This window comes from Salvelinus fontinalis, unplaced genomic scaffold, assembly GCF_029448725.1.
Source record: "Salvelinus fontinalis isolate EN_2023a unplaced genomic scaffold, ASM2944872v1 scaffold_0065, whole genome shotgun sequence".
Lineage (NCBI taxonomy): Eukaryota > Metazoa > Chordata > Actinopteri > Salmoniformes > Salmonidae > Salvelinus > Salvelinus fontinalis.
The window spans coordinates 404,684-426,007 of NW_026600274.1; the positions used below are offsets into that span (position 1 = coordinate 404,684).

Sequence of the window (21,324 nt, forward strand, 5' to 3'; positions counted from 1 at the left end):
CACTACAGTCCCTGGTTCGAATCCAGGCTGTATCACATCCGGCCGTGATTGGGAGTCCCATAGGGCAGAGCACAATTGGCCCAGTGTCGTCCTTGGCCGTCATTGTAAATAAGAATTTCTTCTTAACTGACTTGCCTAGTTAAATAAAGTTAAAATAAAATAAAAATATATAACTGAACAAGATTCCTGCAGGTTGTGAGCGCCTTGTATTGCCTGCCTTCTCACTCCTGTACACAAGGTGGCGCTATTGTACCAGGTAGTTTAGTCATGCAGAAGAATCATACCCGGAAGTACGGTGATGCAGTAACGCAGACAGTCGGCTTATTTACCTCTCTTCTAAACAGTCTAGCTAGCTAGTAACTGTTAAAATGGCAACATATAGGATTTCTGCATGTATTGCCTTCGTTTAGATGGCTGGTTAGGTTTCAAATCGTTTCACGACCAGTAAATTGTTCAACTGACGTGAGTGACCTCGAGCTGAAGTGAACGTAAAAGAACAACAATCAATAACATGTCGGCAGAATTCACTCCTCCCGGTTCTGACCGACCCACAATGGACGAGGTAAGACACGGGAGGGACGAATGCCCGTTAGCTAGCCAGCCAAATCTACTAACATTGTCCTGGCCCTTCGGACTCGAATGCCTCACATGACATGAATGGGCATCTTTGTCCCAAATCGGGTTGTGAAAACTCCATTGCTGTAATTGCAAGACGATGCGTGACCGAGTTGGAGTAATAGCACAGACCGGTTATGCCAGGTCCGTTTATGCTCAGTCATCTGAAAACTGATTTGATTGTGGTTGTCAATGTAACAAAGTATCAAGCTGGCGGTTAGTTTACTGCTGCTGCTCAGTCAGTCTGTAGTGACACCATGCGACTGGGTGGGTCTTTTGAGACAGGGCCAGTCTTATCTGCAGAGCGGTGGGTGCAGTCTTTTGTTCCTACCAAGCACTAACACAAACACACTGATCTAGGATCAGTTTTGCTTTAGGATTACCTGGACAGGGAGGGTCTGAGTTCAGCATTCTTACTGTTAGATGCTTTGTGAAATACAGGCCCTGATTCCCTGATCAAAGTATTGGACACTCATATAGTCTACCACAACAAAACACTCATATAGTCTACCACAACAACAACACTCATATAGTCTACCACAACAACAACACTCATATAGTCTACCACAACAACAACACTCATATAGTCTACCACAACAACAACACTCATATAGTCTACCACAACAACACACTCATATAGTCTACCACAACAACACACTCATATAGTTTACCACAACAACACTCATATAGTCTACCACAACAACACACTCATATAGTCTACCACAACAACACACTCATATAGTCTACCACAACAACAACACTCATATAGTCTACCACAACAACACACTCATATAGTCTACCACAACAACACACTCGTATAGTTTACCACAACAACACACTCGTATAGTTTACCACAACAACACTCGTATAGTCTACCACAACAACAACACTCATATAGTCTACCACAACAACAACACTCATATAGTCTACCACAACAACAACACTCATATAGTCTACCACAACAACAACACTCATATAGTCTACCACAACAACAACACTCATATAGTCTACCACAACAACAACACTCATATAGTCTACCACAACAACAACACTCATATAGTCTACCACAACAACAACACTCATATAGTCTACCACAACAACAACACTCATATAGTCTACCACAACAACAACACTCATATAGTCTACCACAACAACAACACTCATATAGTCTACCACAACAACAACACTCATATAGTCTACCACAACAACAACACTCATATAGTCTACCACAACAACAACACTCATATAGTCTACCACAACAACAACACTCATATAGTCTACCACAACAACAACACTCATATAGTCTACCACAACAACAACACTCATATAGTCTACCACAACAACAACACTCATATAGTCTACCACAACAACAACACTCATATAGTCTACCACAACAACAACACTCATATAGTTTACCACAACAACAACACACTCATATAGTCTACCACAACACACTCATATAGTCTACCACAACAACAACACACTCATATAGTCTACCACAACAACAACACACTCATATAGTCTACCACAACAACACACTCATATAGTCTACCACAACAAAACACTCATATAGTCTACCACAACAAAACACTCATATAGTCTACCACAACAAAACACTCATATAGTCTACCACAACAACACTCATATAGTCTACCACAACAACAAAACACTCATATAGTCTACCACAACAACAAAACACTCATATAGTCTACCACAACAACAACAACACTCATATAGTTTACCACAACAACAACACACTCATATAGTCTACCACAACAACAACACACTCATATAGTCTACCACAACAACAACACACTCATATAGTCTACCACAACAAAACTCATATAGTCTACCACAACAAAACACTCATATAGTCTACCACAACAACACTCATATAGTCTACCACAACAACAAAACACTCATATAGTCTACCACAACAACAAAACACTCATATAGTCTACCACCACAACAAAACACTCATATAGTCTACCACCACAACAAAACACTCATATAGTCTACCACCACAACACACTCATATAGTCTACCACAACAACACACTCATATAGTCTACCACAACAACACACTCATATAGTCTACCACAACAACACACTCATATAGTCTACCACAACAACAACACTCATATAGTCTACCACAACAACAACACTCATATAGTCTACCACAACAACAACACTCATATAGTCTACCACAACAACAACACTCATATAGTCTACCACAACAACAACACTCATATAGTCTACCACAACAACAACACTCATATAGTCTACCACAACAACACACATATAGTCTACCACAACAACACACTCATATAGTCTACCACAACAACAACACTCATATAGTCTACCACAACAACAACACTCATATAGTCTACCACAACAACAACACTCATATAGTCTACCACAACAACACTCGTATAGTCTACCACAACAACAACACACTCATATAGTCTACCACAACACACTCATATAGTCTACCACAACAACAACACACTCATATAGTCTACCACAACAACAACACACTCATATAGTCTACCACAACAAAACACTCATATAGTCTACCACAACAACACTCATATAGTCTACCACAACAACAAAACACTCATATAGTCTACCACAACAACAAAACACTCATATAGTCTACCACAACAACAACACTCATATAGTCTACCACAACAACAACACTCATATAGTCTACCACAACAACAACACTCATATAGTCTACCACAACAACACACTCATATAGTCTACCACAACAACACACTCATATAGTCTACCACAACAACACACTCATATAGTCTACCACAACAACAACACTCATATAGTCTACCACAACAACACTCATATAGTCTACCACAACAACAACACTCATATAGTCTACCACAACAACACTCATAGTCTACCACAACAACAACAACACACTCATATAGTCTACCACAACAACACTCATATAGTCTACCACAACAAAACACTCAAATAGTCTACCACAACAACAAAACACTCATATAGTCTACCACAACAACAACACGCTCATATAGTCTACCACAACAACAACACGCTCATATAGTCTACCACAACAACAAAACACTCATATAGTCTACCACAACAACAACACACTCATATAGTCTACCACAACAACACAGTCATATAGTCTACCACAACAACAACACGCTCATATAGTCTACCACAACAACAACACGCTCATATAGTCTACCACAACAACAACACGCTCATATAGTCTACCACAACAACACACTCATATAGTCTACCACAACAACACACTCGTATAGTCTACCACAACAACACACTCGTATAGTCTACCACAACAACACACTCATATAGTCTACCACAACAAAACACTCATATAGTGTCACAAGCCGGCTCATAGCCTGTGACAAATGAGAGGACACGAACAACAGGTATAGGCCAATTCAAAAGTGTTCTTTATTATTAAGCAAACTATTAACTTAAACTAAGAAATAGGAATGAGGTGTGGATGTATCATAATGTAAGGTGTATGTAAAGTGCATGGGTGCATGAATATGTGTGTGTGAACATGACTGAGTGGAAACTATGCAAAACTAAAAAGGAACAAACAAATCATGAGCATACCTGGAGGAGCAGAGAGAGAGAGAGCAAGAGAGGGAGAGGTGATTAGTAAGCAGTTTTATACCCTGAGCCCAGGTGGCTCCAATCACTTAACGACCCTCCTCTGCCTGCAGGAGGAACCCCCCCCCTGCACTGCAGAGGAGGAGCCGTGACACCCCCCTCCTTAAAATGAGGGTCCCACCCTCAACCCAACTTCCTCCAACATATTCAAAATAATTCAAATTTCCCAAAAAACAAATAAACAACAAAAAATACCAATCCCGGCTCCTAGCAGTAGCCCCGTGTCCCACCGCTGACTGTCCGCCCCTCAAACTCAGCAGCCCTGGTACCTGGGGAGCAATTTAAGAGAAAAGAGGCGCAGACAGCCCGTAGGGGTCAGCAGAGAAAAGATACAAGCTAGGTTAAAGGAGCACGGGACAGAGCATCAGCAATGATATTATCCTTACCACTAATGTGTCTAATATCAAGGTTGAAAGGTTGCAAGAACAAAGCCCAACGCATCAGGCGCTGGTTTGGGTTTTGCAGAGACCTCAGAAAAACAAGTGGGTTGTGGTCAGTGAACACAGTTAAAGGGGTCAAACCAGAACCAACATAGACCTCGAAGTGCTGTAAAGCCCAAATGAGACCTAAAGCCTCCTTTTCAATTACAGAATAGTTTTTCTGATACTTATTACATTTTCGGGAGAAGAAACTGACTGGACACTCAACCTTGTCGTCATTCTCCTGGAGAAACACAGCCCCAGCACCGATTTGACTGGCGTCTACCTGCAATTTGAAAGGTTTCCCAAAATTTGGTGCTGCCAACACAGGTGCCAAACACAAAAGAGTCTTAACTGCATCAAATGCCTCTTGACACTGGGTGGACCAGATAAATTCAGCCTTGGCCTTCAACAGATTGGTCAGTGGGGACACTACTACCGAAAAGTTTTTACAAAAAGCACGGTAGTACCCCGCCATTCCCAGGAAGCGCATCAGTTCTTTCTTTGTAGAGGGCTGTGGGAACTGCTTCACAGCCTGAACCTTGGCTTCTACGGGACAGACAAATCCCTGACCAACAACCTTGCCTAGGTATGTGACTGTAGCTTTGGCAAACTCACATTTTGCCAAATCAATACCTGTGTCCAACATAGACTGCATCTCTGTTTCCAGTTTTAGTCTCTTCTCCTCAGATACACGATAAAATCTGTGTTTGATAGGCTTAGCATCTCCGATGTCTATATCATGTTCAATTAAGTGGGTTTGTGATTGAGTGTCAGAAAACAAAACAGGGTAGTTTCTAATAAGAGCTCCCAATTCATCACGTTTCTCAGGGTCTAAATGATCTACCAAAACCCCAAGGTTTTGCAAAGTCTGAGAGTTTTTCAACCGACCTTGTAAGACCTCATCTGAAACTTTAACTTCCTCTTCTCCCCCCTCCACCAAATTAAAGCCACAAGATGCAGGGACTGGGGCAGCAGTCAACACTGACCTCACTGCTGGAGTGCCTTCAACTTTGCTTAGATCACGGGAGTGATAACATTTTAACAGGTTCACATGGCATAATTTAGAGGACTTCCTATGACTAGGGGTTTCAATAAGATAGTTCAAATCTGACACTTTACGCAACACAGTGAAAGGACCACAGTATTTTGCCTGAAAAGGTGAACTTACAAGAGGCAGAAGAGCAAGTACCCGATCACCGGGACTAAACTCACGCAGCTCAGCCTGTCCGTCATATTTCAGTTTCATTTTCCGTTGAGAACATTTTAGTTTTTCTTTCGCTAGTTCACCAGCCCTATACAACTTCAACCTAAAGCCATTTACATAGTCAATAAGGTTCCGAGGTGGTTCCTCAGGCAAACAACCATCCTGCAACACTGCTAAAGGCCCACGCACCTTATGGCCAAACACTAAGTCATTTGGGCTAAACCCTGTGCTTTCCTGCACTACTTCACGAGCAGCTAGTAACAGCCAAGGTAACCCCTCCTCCCAGTCGGCAGACAGTTCCGTACAATATGCACGAAGCAAGGATTTTAAAGTTTGATGAAAACGTTCCAAAGCTCCCTGGCTCTGGGCATGGAACGCAGTAGACTTGTTGTGTTTAACTTTAAGCTGTTTGAGAACCTGAGCAAATAAATGAGAGGTAAAGTTAGACCCCTGATCTGACTGGATGGTTTTTGGAATCCCAAATGTTGAAATAAATTGAGTTAAAGCTTTAACTACTGATTTTGAAGTTATGGTACGCAAGGAAAAAGCTGCCGGATATCTGGTTGCTTGACACATAACAGTTAATAAGTAGCTATGACCTGACTTGGACCTTGGTAATGGCCCAACACAATCGATAATAAGATGCTCAAAAGGTTGCCCTACGGCTGGTATTGGATACAACGGTGCAGGCTTTACAACCTGATTTGGCTTGCTTGTGCGCTGACACGTATCACAAGTTTTAATAAACTGAGATACATCCCGCTTTAAACGTGGCCAGAAAAAATAACGAAGTATACGATCATACGTTTTACGAACACCCATATGACCTGCCACATCACCATGTGAAGTTTGCAACACTTTATTTCGCAAAGTAGTAGGTACAACTATTTGAAAGACTGGTTCTCCTAAACCCTTATCATAGTGTGGAACCCATTTCCTGACCAACAGCCCATCAAGAAGAAAATAACACTGAGCACTATTCCTCACCACTGAATCAGGAACCACTTTATCAAACAGATCAGCCAAAGTAGTATCGGCTTTTTGCTCAGCCATCAATGAATCTCTAGAACTAGTCAACTGTTCTGTCTGGAGTTTGACTGGCAACTCAAGACTTTCTGGCTTACTCTCAATCTCCTTACGAGAGGCTGCGCGGGTAACCGCACAAACTGGAAATACCTCAGGAGACACACAGTTCTGATCCGGAGATTCCCTTGCAGGGGACACTGAAGGTTGCTTCTTACAGATGTTTAGTTTGCCATCTGCCCACACCTTACTACCTGCCAAGTCATTCCCCAAAATCATGTGCACTCCCTCTACTGGCAACTGAGGTCTAACCCCAACATCTACATCACCCTCTACTAGACCACACTTTAGGGTAACTTTATGTAAAGGACAAGAGAATGGAACTAAACCCATACCACATACCATTACACAACGACCAGTATCAGACTCTTTAGAGAATGGCAACACAGATTCCAGAATAAAAGAATCTAAAGCTCCAGTGTCTCTTAGGATCTTGATTTTAACCTTCTGGTTGCCATCTACCAGGGACACTACACCATCTGAAATAAAGGCTGAAAAATCACAGCGGGAAAACTGAGAATCAAACTCAACTAGTGGCTGACACAGCTCACCCTGGTGGTCAGAGGCTGTAACAGGACTTGCCATCACAGCAGGTTTAACTTGAACTGACTGTTTTGATTTAAGCAGAGGACAATTTTTCTTCCAATGTCCTTCAACTAAGCAGTAGCGACAGGTATTAGCATTAACCGGTGCTTTAAATCCTCCAGACCCAAACTTCTGCTGAGGCCTTTTGAAAAAATCTCCCAAAAAAAATGACCTCCTATTCCTAGGAGTAAAGTTATTCTTATGGTACATGTCACTGTTTGACTCAAAATGGCTTTTATGTGTTAGCCTGTACTCATCTGCAAGGATTGCTGCATCACTTGGAGACTTAACTTTACGTTCATTCATGTATGTAGCAACCTGGTCAGAAACAGAATTTTTGAACTGTTCTAACACAATCAAATTAGACAGACCCTCAAAAGTACTAACTTCAGAAGCTGTACACCAACGATTAAATGCAGAAGTCAAATCACAAACAAACTCAGAATAGGTTTGTGAATCTAACTTTTTCCTGTAACGAAAACGTTGACGATATGCCTCTGGCACAAGCTCGTAGACCTTCAGAACTGCTGATTTAACTTTAGCATAAACTTTACTGTCAGCTACACTCAGTGCTGCAAAAGCCTCACGTGCTTTACCTGTAAGTACACATTGCAACAACATAGTCATGTCCAAATCTGACCAAGCTCTAGCTTCCGCAATACGCTCAAATAAAGTAAAGTATGTGTCTGGATCTGACTCATCAAATTTAGGCAACAAATGAAGATTCTGTGAAACATCAAACTGTGGTAGTCTTTCCGGTCTATTAGCATTTCTCAATCGCTCTATCTCTAATTGCATTTGCAACAGTTCCCTCTGCTGCTCAAAAGTTAATGAAGGGCTAGACTGAAAACTTGCACCCTCACTACTAGCAGACTGACCGCCAAAAACACCCATTTCCCTAAGACCCTGCTTTAAGCTAGTTTTAACAGTCTCTTTAATTTTTTTATCAACAATCTCAATCTGATAATGTTCAGCAATTTCAATTAACTGTTCCTTAGTACACAACTCTAAGGCTACCTCTGAAGGAGCTTGAACAAAACTACACAAAATGGAAGACATTTTCCTCAACCAATACAACTATTACAAATGCTCCAAAAAAACACAACTCACCTGCTGTCAATCTGGGTTCAAGGACAGGAGCCACACCCCACTATCCTCCAAAAACTACTAACTAACTGGCCCTGGTCTTCGTGCAGTCACATGTGGTGGGGTTTTATGCACACAAAACCAGTGGAGTGGAAAAAACAACCAGAAACTGGCGGCCCTCCCATAACCACGGAGGTGCTCCCGAGCCGATGTAGGGGAAAAGGGAAAGGGATGCTCTACCCACGTTCACTGCCACCTAAAACAAAAACACCACAAGCCTCCTATTGACACTTGCTGATATGCCTCAACAGGAGAGGACTCCCACCTGAACAAAACCCAGAAAAACACAGAGTGAATTGCTTAGCTACCAAACTAACTGAACCAAAAGAACACATGGCTCTCAACTCTCTCTTAAACAAAATTGGCCCAACCAAAACATCCACTCAAACAAAAAAAATTGTCAATCTGAACTAAACTAACCCAAGTTAACTACTATCCCGGACGAGCCCCCACTTGTCACAAGCCGGCTCATAGCCTGTGACAAATGAGAGGACACGAACAACAGGTATAGGCCAATTCAAAAGTGTTCTTTATTATTAAGCAAACTATTAACTTAAACTAAGAAATAGGAATGAGGTGTGGATGTATCATAATGTAAGGTGTATGTAAAGTGCATGGGTGCATGAATATGTGTGTGTGAACATGACTGAGTGGAAACTATGCAAAACTAAAAAGGAACAAACAAATCATGAGCATACCTGGAGGAGCAGAGAGAGAGAGAGAGCAAGAGAGGGAGAGGTGATTAGTAAGCAGTTTTATACCCTGAGCCCAGGTGGCTCCAATCACTTAACGACCCTCCTCTGCCTGCAGGAGGAACCGCCCCCTGCACTGCAGAGGAGGAGCCGTGACAATAGTCTACCACAACAACAAAACACTCATATAGTCTACCACAACAACACTCATATAGTCTACCACAACAACAACACACTCATATAGTCTACCACAACAACAACACACTCATATAGTCTACCACAACAACAACACACTCATATAGTCTACCACAACAAAACAATAGTTTCGTGTACCACAACAAAACAAATGTTCCCCTCTCCAGAACTAGTCACGGCTGCCTTCTGCCCTTCATCCTCTTTTAGGATGATGTTAACAACCAGCCCAGCCCGTCCCACAGCCCCCCTGCATCAGGAGAACCTGATCAACAGAACCAAACAGAACCAACCAAAACCTTTTCACACTGTTGTCTGGACTGTGGGAAAGAGTTTTCCCGCCCATGTGACCTGGTGAGTTTGATGATTTTTATTTCCCAGTTTAAAAAAATGACATATACACACAGTACTTAAAACGTGACGGGATAACACAAAACAAGTCAATTACTTATTTCCATTGTGTTCCATAAGGTGAGACACCAGAGAGTACACACAGGGGAGAAGCCTTACCCATGTCCTGATTGTGGCAAGAGGTTCGCCCACTCAGGAGGCCTCCGAGAACATGAGAGGATACACTCCGGAGAGAAGCCTCACTCCTGCTCTGTGTGTGGGAAGAGCTTCACCCAGAAGGGAAGTCTTAGAGTTCACCTACGGACACACACGGGGGAGAGACCTTATTCTTGCTCCGTCTGCGGCAAGAGTTACACCCAAAATGAATTTTTGAAAGTGCACCAGCGAACACACACGGGAGAGAGGCCCTACTCCTGTTCTGTGTGTGGCAAGGGCTTTGCTCAGATCGGAAACTTGAAGAAACACCAGCGGATTCACACCGGGGAGAAGCCTTACCAGTGTCTGGAGTGTGGCGCCAGTTTCACCCAGAAGGACAGCCTGAAGATGCACCAGAGGTCATTTTATTTCATTCTTGTTTTCATTTGATCTCCTTGTTGTTTTACTGTAAAGTCTGTTTCAAGTTTAAATGCACTTTGAATAAAGAATGATTTGATTTAGGTCTCACACGGGAGAGAAACCCTGCGTCTGCCCCGAGTGCGGGAAGGGTTTCCGTGACAACGGGCACCTGAAAGTCCACTCGAGAGTGCATACAGGTGAGGTTGATTTAACGATCGAAGGATATCAGTGTCTCAAAACTCTTGAGTTGTCCACAATGTGGTTCTTTAATAAAACTTGAAACTTTATGCAGCAATTGACAGCATACATTACAGCATTGTCATATGTATGGGATTCACGTGGTATACAACGTCCAATGAAATGCTTACTTGCAGGTTCCTTTTCAACAACAATAAGAAATAATAAAACATAATAATACGGACATAAAGTAAATGGCTCATTATTGTGGAGTGACACTGTCTGTCTGTCCCACCCATCCATCTGTCCATCTGTCCATCCATCCATCAGGGGAGAAGCCGTACTCCTGCCCTGACTGTGGGAGACGGTTCAGCCAGGCAGACGTCCTGAAGAGACACCAGATGGTGCATACAGGGGAGAAGCCGTACTTCTGTGCCCTGTGTGGGAGGAGGTTCGCCCAGCCTGCCACTCTGAAGTACCACCTCCGGACCCACGCAAGAGAGAACCAGACAGGAGGCGAGTTCAACAACACTTCCTTTACAGCCCAACATGTTGCCACAGTAACAACTTCAGTTGGACTGTCGGCCACTTCACTGCCTTCTCAGACTGTCGGCCACTTCACTGCCTTCTCAGACTGTCGGCCACTTCACTGCCTTCTCAGACTGTCGGCCACTTCACTGCCTTCTCAGACTGTCGGCCACTTCACTGCCTTCTCAGACTGTCGGCCACTTCACTGCCTTCTCAGACTGTCGGCCACTTCACTGCCTTCTCAGACTGTCGGCCACTTCACTGCCTTCTCAGACTGTCGGCCACTTCACTGCCTTCTCAGACTGTCGGCCACTTCACTGCCTTCTCAGACTGTCGGCCACTTCACTGCCTTCTCAGACTGTCGGCCACTTCACTGCCTTCTCAGACTGTCGGCCACTTCACTGCCTTCTCAGACTGTCGGCCACTTCACTGCCTTCTCAGACTGTCGGCCACTTCACTGCCTTCTCAGACTGTCGGCCACTTCACTGCCTTCTCAGACTGTCGGCCACTTCCCTGCCTTCTCAGACTGTCGGCCACTTCCCTGCCTTCTCAGACTGTCGGCCACTTCCCTGCCTTATCAGACTGTCGGCCACTTTACTGCCACTTCCCTGCCTTCTCAGACTGTCGGCCACTTCCCTGCCTTCTCAGACTGTCGGCCACTTCCCTGCCTTATCAGACTGTCGGCCACTTTACTGCCACTTCCCTGCCTTCTCAGACTGTCGGCCACTTCACTGCCTTCTCAGACTGTCGGCCACTTCACTGCCTTCTCAGACTGTCGGCCACTTCACTGCCTTCTCAGACTGTCGGCCACTTCACTGCCTTCTCAGACTGTCGGCCACTTCACTGCCTTCTCAGACTGTCGGCCACTTCCCTGCCTTCTCAGACTGTCGGCCACTTCACTGCCTTCTCAGACTGTCGGCCACTTCACTGCCTTCTCAGACTGTCGGCCACTTCACTGCCTTCTCAGACTGTCGGCCACTTCCCTGCCTTCTCAGACTGTCGGCCACTTCCCTGCCTTCTCAGACTGTCGGCCACTTCCCTGCCTTCTCAGACTGTCGGCCACTTCCCCGCCTTCTCAGACTGTCGGCCACTTCCCCGCCTTCTCAGACTGTCGGCCACTTCCCCGCCTTCTCAGACTGTCGGCCACTTCCCCGCCTTCTCAGACTGTCGGCCACTTCCCCGCCTTCTCAGACTGTCGGCCACTTCCCTGCCTTCTCAGACTGTCGGCCACTTCACTGCCTTCTCAGACTGTCGGCCACTTCCCTGCCTTATCAGACTGTCGGCCACTTTACTGCCACTTCACTGCCTTCTCAGACTGTCGGCCACTTCACTGCCTTCTCAGACTGTCGGCCACTTCCCTGCCTTATCAGACTGTCGACCACTTCACTGCCGACACAAAACAGAACACTGTTGCTAACATTCACAAACCATTTCCCCAGGGTCTCAACGCTGCCCAGTGTGTGGACAGGACCTCCCGACAGAGCAGGCTCTGAGAAAACACCTACAGACACACATGGGGGAGGACCTCGGTCACAACGGGGGACAGGAAGACGGGGAGGAGGAAGTTGGTGGTCTGATCAATTCTGATGGAGAGGACGTCGGCTGGGACCCTTCTCATCTTAGTAAGTGGAGGCAGGTTATTCGTCCCTAATGGCTCCCTATTCCCTACATAGTGCACTACTTTACCCTAAGATACATTCCTAATGGCACTATATTCCCTATGTAGTGCACTACTTTACCCTAAGATACATCCCTAATGGCTCCCTATTCCCTATGTAGTGCACTACTTTACCCTAAGATACATCCCTAATGGCACCCTATTCCCTACATAGTGCACTACTTTACCCTAATATACACCCCTAATGGCACCCTATTCCCTATGTAGTGCACTACTTTTGACCATCCATCCTTCCATCAAAAGATAAACAGGAGAGAGTCCTGGTAGTCTCACTATAACCCATAATACCAACCTATCTCTACAGGAGAGAGTCCTGGTAGTCTCATTATAACCCATAATACCAACCTATCTCTACAGGAGAGAGTCCTGGTAGTCTCATTATAACCCATAATACCAACCTATCTCTACAGGAGAGAGTCCTGGTAGTCTCATTATAACCCATAATACCAACCTATCTCTACAGGAGAGAGTCCTGTCCATGGCTCTTCTGGTAGTCTCACTATAACCCATAATACCAACCTATCTCTACAGGTGAGAGTCCTGTCCATGGCTCTGGTAGTGAAGGAGGAAGTCCCCCTACATCACACATCAACAAGGTGGGAGAAAATGACCTTTTCACATTTTACTGTAAACTAATGTTATTTATTTCAGGGGCCAAATGTTTCAAGCATCTCAGAGTAGGAGTGCTGATCTAGGATCAGTTTGGGCTTTTAGATTATAAAGAATGGACAGGAGGGGACCTGATCCTATATCAGCACTCCTATTGGATCTGAACAACATCACATGTACAAGGGGACCTGATCCTAGATCAGCACTCCCTATTGGATCTGAACAACAACATATGTACAAGGGGACCTGATCCTAGATCAGCACTCCTATTGGATTTGATCTGAACAACATCACATGTACAAGGGGACCTGATCCTAGATCAGCACTCCTATTGGATCTGATCTGAACAACATCACATGTACAAGGGGACCTGATCCTAGATCAGCACTCCTATTGGATCTGATCTGAACAACATCACATGTACAAGAGGACCTGATCCTAGATCAGCATTCCTATTGGATCTGATCTGAACAACATCACATGTACAAGGGGACCTGATCCTAGATCAGCACTCCTCTTCTGAGATGCTTTATTAACACAGACCCTGATCTTCAGAGGATATATTACTTCCTGTATTATTGATCACTGTTTTCATTCTAGAATCCAGGTGACCAATCCAGATCCAAACGCAGGTCACTGGGTCCTGACGACAGAGAGGTCTTCAGTCAGACACTGGGGAGGAACAGTAAAGTAGTGGAGGAGGAGGAGGACTTGAGTCAAACTGTTGAGGTGACGGTTAAAGAAGAAGTGGACTGGGAGGCTGTTGAACTTAGTAAGTGGAGGGAGGGAGGCTGTTGAACTTAGTAAGTGGAGGGAGGGAGGGAGGCTGTTGAACTTAGTAAGTGGAGGGAGGGAGGGAGGCTGTTGAACTTAGTAAGTGGAGGGAGGGAGGGAGGCTGTTGAACTTAGTAAGTGGAGGGAGGGAGGGAGGCTGTTGAACTTAGTAAGTGGAGGGAGGGAGGGAGGCTGTTGAACTTAGTAAGTGGAGGGAGGGAGGGAGGCTGTTGAACTTAGTAAGTGGAGGGAGGGAGGGAGGCTGTTGAACTTAGTAAGTGGAGGGAGGGAGGGAGGCTGTTGAACTTAGTAAGTGGAGGGAGGCTGTTGAACTTAGTAAGTGGAGGGAGGGAGGGAGGCTGTTGAACTTAGTAAGTGGAGGGAGGGAGGGAGGCTGTTGAACTTAGTAAGTGGAGGGAGGCTGTTGAACTTAGTAAGTGGAGGGAGGCTGTTGAACTTAGTAAGTGGAGGGAGGCTGTTGAACTTAGTAAGTGGAGGGAGGCTGTTGAACTTAGTAAGTGGAGGGAGGCTGTTGAACTTAGTAAGTGGAGGGAGGCTGTTGAACTTAGTAAGTGGAGGGAGGCTGTTGAACTTAGTAAGTGGAGGGAGGCTGTTGAACTTAGTAAGTGGAGGGAGGCTGTTGAACTTAGTAAGTGGAGGGAGGCTGTTGAACTTAGTAAGTGGAGGGAGGCTGTTGAACTTAGTAAGTGGAGGGAGGCTGTTGAACTTAGTAAGTGGAGGGAGGCTGTTGAACTTAGTAAGTGGAGGGAGGGAGGGAGGCTGTTGAACTTAGTAAGTGGAGGGAGGGAGGGAGGCTGTTGAACTTAGTAAGTGGAGGGAGGGAGGGAGGCTGTTGAACTTAGTAAGTGGAGGGAGGGAGGGAGGCTGTTGAACTTAGTAAGTGGAGGGAGGGAGGGAGGCTGTTGAACTTAGTAAGTGGAGGGAGGGAGGGAGGCTGTTGAACTTAGTAAGTGGAGGGAGGGAGGGAGGCTGTTGAACTTAGTAAGTGGAGGGAGGGAGGGAGGCTGTTGAACTTAGTAAGTGGAGGGAGGGAGGGAGGCTGTTGAACTTAGTAAGTGGAGGGAGGGAGGGAGGCTGTTGAACTTAGTAAGTGGAGGGAGGGAGGGAGGCTGTTGAACTTAGTAAGTGGAGGGAGGGAGGGAGGCTGTTGAACTTAGTAAGTGGAGGGAGGGAGGGAGGCTGTTGAACTTAGTAAGTGGAGGGAGGGAGGGAGGCTGTTGAACTTAGTAAGTGGAGGGAGGGAGGGAGGCTGTTGAACTTAGTAAGTGGAGGGAGGGAGGCTGTTGAACTTAGTAAGTGGAGGGAGGGAGGCTGTTGAACTTAGTAAGTGGAGGGAGGGAGGCTGTTGAACTTAGTAAGTGGAGGGAGGGAGGCTGTTGAACTTAGTAAGTGGAGGGAGGGAGGCTGTTGAACTTAGTAAGTGGAGGGAGGGAGGCTGTTGAACTTAGTAAGTGGAGGGAGGGAGGCTGTTGAACTTAGTAAGTGGAGGGAGGGAGGCTGTTGAACTTAGTAAGTGGAGGGAGGGCGGCTGTTGAACATAGTAAGTAGAGGGAGGGAGGCTGTTGAACATAGTAAGTAGAGGGAGGGAGGCTGTTGAACATAGTAAGTAGAGGGAGGGAGGCTGTTGAACTTAGTAAGTAGAGGGAGGGAGGCTGTTGAACATAGTAGGTAAAGGGAGGGAGGCTGTTGAACTTAGTAAGTGGAGGGAGGGAGGCTGTTGAACTTAGTAAGTAGAGGGAGGGAGGCTGTTGAACTTAGTAAGTAGAGGGAGGGAGGGAGGCTGTTGAACTTAGTAAGTGGAGGGAGGGAGGCTGTTGAACTTAGAAAGTAGAGGGAGGGAGGCTGTTGAACTTAAAGAAACATGAAGTAATGAGGACTTACTATCATTGTTTCCCAAATGGCATCCTACCCCCTACTTTAGACCAGAGTTCAATAGGGAATAGGGTGCCATCTCATATCTTTAAGACTGCGTCCCAAAGGGCAGTGTATTTCCCATATTGTGTACTATGTAACCCGTACATACCGTTCCCTTAGGAGAGAGTCCTAACCACTGCTCCGACCGTGAGGAGAGACCTCCCCACCAGGAGAATCACACAGCTAAAGACCATCACCACACAGAGAGCACACGCCTCACTCCTGCTCTGACTCTATTTGAAGGACCTGATCAAAGCCATTAATGAGGAAATAATTAGGTTCATGATATCAATAGTTACTGTATCCTATTGCAGATATGTATGTTTAATTAATTATGTTTGATTGAATAATAAATCATGGTTGCAACAACCTGCTTCTCTGCTCTATCAATCATTATAAACTGGGTGGTTTGAGCCCTGAATACTGATTGGCTGACAGGAGTGGTATATCAGAACACATACCACGGGTATGACAAAACATAGATTTTTACTGCTCTAATTACATTGGTAACCAGTTTAAAATAGCAATAAGTCACCTCGGGGGTTGTGGTATATGGCTAATATACCGCAGCTAATACCACAGCTAATTACTGTATCCAGGCACTCCGGCGTTGCGCCGTGCATATGAAGAATGTAGCCGTGGTAAATTTGCCATAGACCACACCCTTCGGACCTTATTTCTTAAATAGACCATTCAATCTGTTAATTCTAGGGTGACCAGACGTCACCGATTTTGGTGGCCAGTACCCGGATATAGCCATCCCAGAAAATGTCCCTGATTAGGCTTCAGAAAGAAAAACAACTTTGAAGTTTTGAGGCTGATATTTTCATAACAATGATGGCTATCCTATCCCTGTCCCAAGCTCGTTTGCTCCCGAAGTTTTGCCACTGACATTTTCAGACGTTTGATCAGTGATACATTAACCACCACATGAACAGCCATGTCCAGATTTTGGTGACAGATTTTTCAAGAGAATATTCTAGAATCTTCATAAAAGCAAATATGCCATTTCAGAGTTACCCGTTGGGAAAAGTAGGCGCCGGACATCACGACAGGGAATTTGCCGGATATTTTTGAAATGTAACGGACATCCATATGCATTCAGAGCCAACCTGGCGCAGCCAACGCCATCAATAAACAAGGGGTGTTGGCCTAAGGAGCCACATTTACATGTTCTTAAAAACAGCCTATAACAAATTATAAAAACACTATTCCTTGTGTTTTGGTGTGTAGCATTGGCAAAACTGTATATATATATATATATATATATATAAGGCTACTTTCCTAAAACATTAATTGTCCTCCTGTCGGGGTGTCTAGTACGGGCCGCCTCCCAGACGTCCTACTGGGTTCACTCACGCGCGGGTAGTCTTTGCCTGTGGATCTTCTCTTGACCACAGTATGGAAGCCCGCGGTATGAGCCTCTTTCCTGGTGAGGGGGCCGCCCTGTCTTCATACCCGAGGCAGAGTTAGCAATGGATCCCTGGGCTTCACTTTATCAACCCGGGTCACTCCTCTTGGTACATCTCTGCTTGCCACAGAGGTTAGTTCACTCCTTCCTACTGTTAACACTTCACCGGGTAGTTTGTGACACGGTATACTACCCGTCTGCGGGGGCTAATTCTGTGTACAACACCAACGAGAAATCGAATATTTATTTATAGTCCGCTCGGGCGCTATTTTAGCGTGTCCCGGTTCTTACTGCGTGTTATCTCGTATTTCACGCAGGATACGTTCAACCCTAGACCTTCTCCTTTGTATACAGTGCATTTGGAAAGTATTCAGTCTGAGACTATGCGCGCGGCATAGCGTTTCTACGCTCACAGGGGAGTCACACTCGATAAATACCTCAAAAGTCTTCTAACTTCTAACATATCAGTCAGCTCCTTCTAATACATCAGTCAGCTCCTTGTAACACATCAGTCAGCTCCTTCTAATACATCAGTCAGCTCCTTCTAATACATCAGTCAGCTCCTTCTAATACATCAGTCAGCTTCTTCTAACCCATCAGTCAGCTCCTTCTCACACATCAGTCAGCTCCTTCTAATACATCAGTCAGCTCCTTCTAATACATCAGTCAGCTCCTAATACATCAGTCAGCTCCTTCTAACACATCAGTCAGCTCCTTCTAACCCATCAGTCAGCTCCTTCTAACCCATCAGTCAGCTCCTTCTAATACATCAGCTCCTTCTAACCCATCAGTCAGCTCCTTCTAATACATCAGTCAACTCCTAACACATCAGTCAGCTCCTTCTAATACATCAGTCAGCTCCTTCTAATACATCAGTCAGCTCCTTCTAATACATCAGTCAGCTCCTTCTAATACATCAGTCAGCTCCTTCTAATACATCAGTCAGCTCCTTCTAATACATCAGTCAGCTCCTTCTAATACATCAGTCAGCTCCTTCTAATACATCAGTCAGCTCCTTCTAATACATCAGTCAGCTCCTTCTAATACATCAGCTCCTTCTAATACATCAGTCAGCTCCTTCTAATACATCAGTCAGCTCCTTCTAACACATCAGTCAGCTCCTGATCTGTCTTCCCCAGAATCCCCGCTCCCTATCTTTTACATTGGTTTTTATACTCCTTAATTCCCCATGCCTCCGAACGTCTTCCAAGAATGATGGAGGCCACTGTGTTCTTGTCTACGGACAACTCCTTCAACCTCATGGCTTGGTTTTTTGCTCTAGAAGAAAAAATAAACGCACACCTATTTAGGCGAGGTGCTGGCTAGCGGAGTGGAAAACTTGAAAATAAAGGAGAGCCACTCTAGGAGCTCAGATGCAAAAATGTAAGTTCCAAAGTTGACAGCCAAGCTGTCTTCATCAGGTTATAATCACAAACACTGCGGTATGACTCGTTTATATAGTGTCAAGACACAGGTGTCTGTAATCATGGCCAAGAGTGGCCTAATATCATTGGTTAATTATCAAATATTAAAATGGCATACAAAGAACAGCACACAAAAAACAAATGGATAGCATACGATCATAGATTTATTTTAGACTACACAAGCTTACAAACAATTACAATGGCAAAGTCACAATAATGGCTTCAGATCAAAGTCTACGTTGAGACCGAAGGCAGCAAGGGTCTTTAAGTTAAAGATCCAGGCAGCCTCTCGTTTTAACAATAAATTAACAAGGTCAGCCCCTCTCCTAGGGAGGGTGACATATTCGATGCCAATATAACGCAGAGACGAAATCGATCGGTTTGCTTCCAAAAAGTTGGTTTTTGCTCTGACATTCACTGTCAACTGTGGGACCTTATATAGACGGGGGGGTGTCTTTCCAAATCATGTCCAATCAATTCAATTTACCACAGGTGTAATCCAATCAAGTTGCAGAAACATCTCAAGGAGGATCAATGGAAACAGGATGCACCTGAGCTCAATTTCAACTCTCATAGCAAAGGGTCTGAATTCTTACTAAATAAGATATTTATGTTTTGCAAAAATATATATATTTTTAACAGTTTTGCTTTGTCATTATGGGTTATTGTGTGTAGTTTGATGAGTCATTTTTATTTATTTAATACATTTTAGAATAAGGCTGTAATGTAACAAAATGTGAAAAAAGAGAAGGGGTCTGAATACTTTCCAAATGCACTGTATACAAAGGAGGAGAAGGTCAAACCCCAGAGAGATGCTGGTGGCTACGACACCGACATGCATTTCTGTACGTCAGATGTCTTCTGTCTGCTCTCCAGAGGGTGGTGCGGTCTGCCCAACGCATCACCGGGGGCAAACTACCTGCCCTCCAGGACACCTACAGCACCTGATGTCACAGGAAGGCCAAAAAGATCATTAAGGACAACAACCACCCGAGCCACTGCCTGTTCACCCCGCTATCATCCAGAAGGCGAGGTCAGTACAGGTGCATCAAAGCTGGGACCGAGAGACTAAAAAACAGCTTCTATCTCAAGACCATCAGACTGTTGTGTGTGTGTGTATATATATATATATATATATATATATATATATATATATATATATATATATATATATATATATATATATATATATATATATATATATATATATAATATTTTGTTTACCTTTATTTAACTAGACCAGTCAATTAAGAACAAATTCTTATTTACAATGATGGCCTACCCATCTTCCTCTACTTTCTTCACTGCCTCAACAGCTTCTGCACTACTCTGACTCTTGCCACCTCAACCTGCCTCTCTCACACCAGACACCTCCAATCCCCAGCAACATGGGCATCAAAACAACACAATCCTATGTCCAGTGCCTTTTATTTTTAACCTTTAGGTAACTAGGCAAGTCAGATAAGAACCAATTCTTATTTACGATGACGGCCTACTCCGGCCAAACCCAGACGACTCTGGGCCAATTGGGCTCCAGAGTGGCGCAGCAGTCTAAGACACTGCATCTCAGTGCAAGAGGCGTCACTACAGCCCCTGGTTCAAATCTGCATTGTAAATAACAATTTGTTCTTAACTGACTTGCCTAGTTAATTAAAGGTTACATTTTAAAAACATTTGTTTTAAGTAAATTGCACACCGCCCTATGGGACTCCCAATAACGTCCAGGTGTGTTACAGCCTGGACTCGAACCAGGGACTGTAGTGACTCCTCTTGCACTGAGATGCAGTGCCTTAGACCGCTGCACCACTCGGGAGCCCAAACACAATCCTCAGTCCTGCGCTGACTCTATTTGAAGGACCTGATCAAAGCCATTGATGAGGAAATAATTAGGTTCATAATATCATTAGTTACTGTATCCTATTGCAGATATGTACGTTTAATTAATTGACACAACACAGCACTACACAGCACTACACAGCTCACAGATCACTGCACCTATACATAGCCCATCTGTAAACAGCCCATCTATCTACCTCATCCCCATACTGTACTTATTTATTTATCTTGCTCCTTTGCACCCCAGTATCTCTACTTGCACATTCACCTTCTGCACATTTACCGTTCCAGTGTTTAATTGCTATATTGTAATTACTTCGCCACAATGGCCTATTTATTGCCTTAACTCCCTTATCTTACCTCATTTGCACTCACTGTATATAGACTTTCTGTTTTCTTTTGTTCTACTGTATTATTGACTGTA

The 21,324-nt window shown here is 44.4% G+C and overlaps 1 protein-coding gene across 1 annotated transcript; it reads left to right on the forward strand.

The window, feature by feature from the left end:
- The first annotated feature begins 275 nt into the window (after positions 1-275).
- LOC129842795 (zinc finger protein 664-like) lies at positions 276-16,598 on the forward strand. The gene is made up of 9 exons (XM_055911455.1): positions 276-562; positions 9,833-9,976; positions 10,094-10,527; positions 10,631-10,725; positions 11,036-11,221; positions 12,673-12,855; positions 13,443-13,507; positions 14,121-14,292; positions 16,350-16,598. Exons 1-9 carry the CDS (start codon positions 512-514, stop codon positions 16,490-16,492), a joined length of 1,473 nt encoding a protein of 490 aa, XP_055767430.1. The 5' UTR covers positions 276-511; the 3' UTR covers positions 16,493-16,598.
- Positions 16,599-21,324: the final 4,726 nt, after the last annotated feature.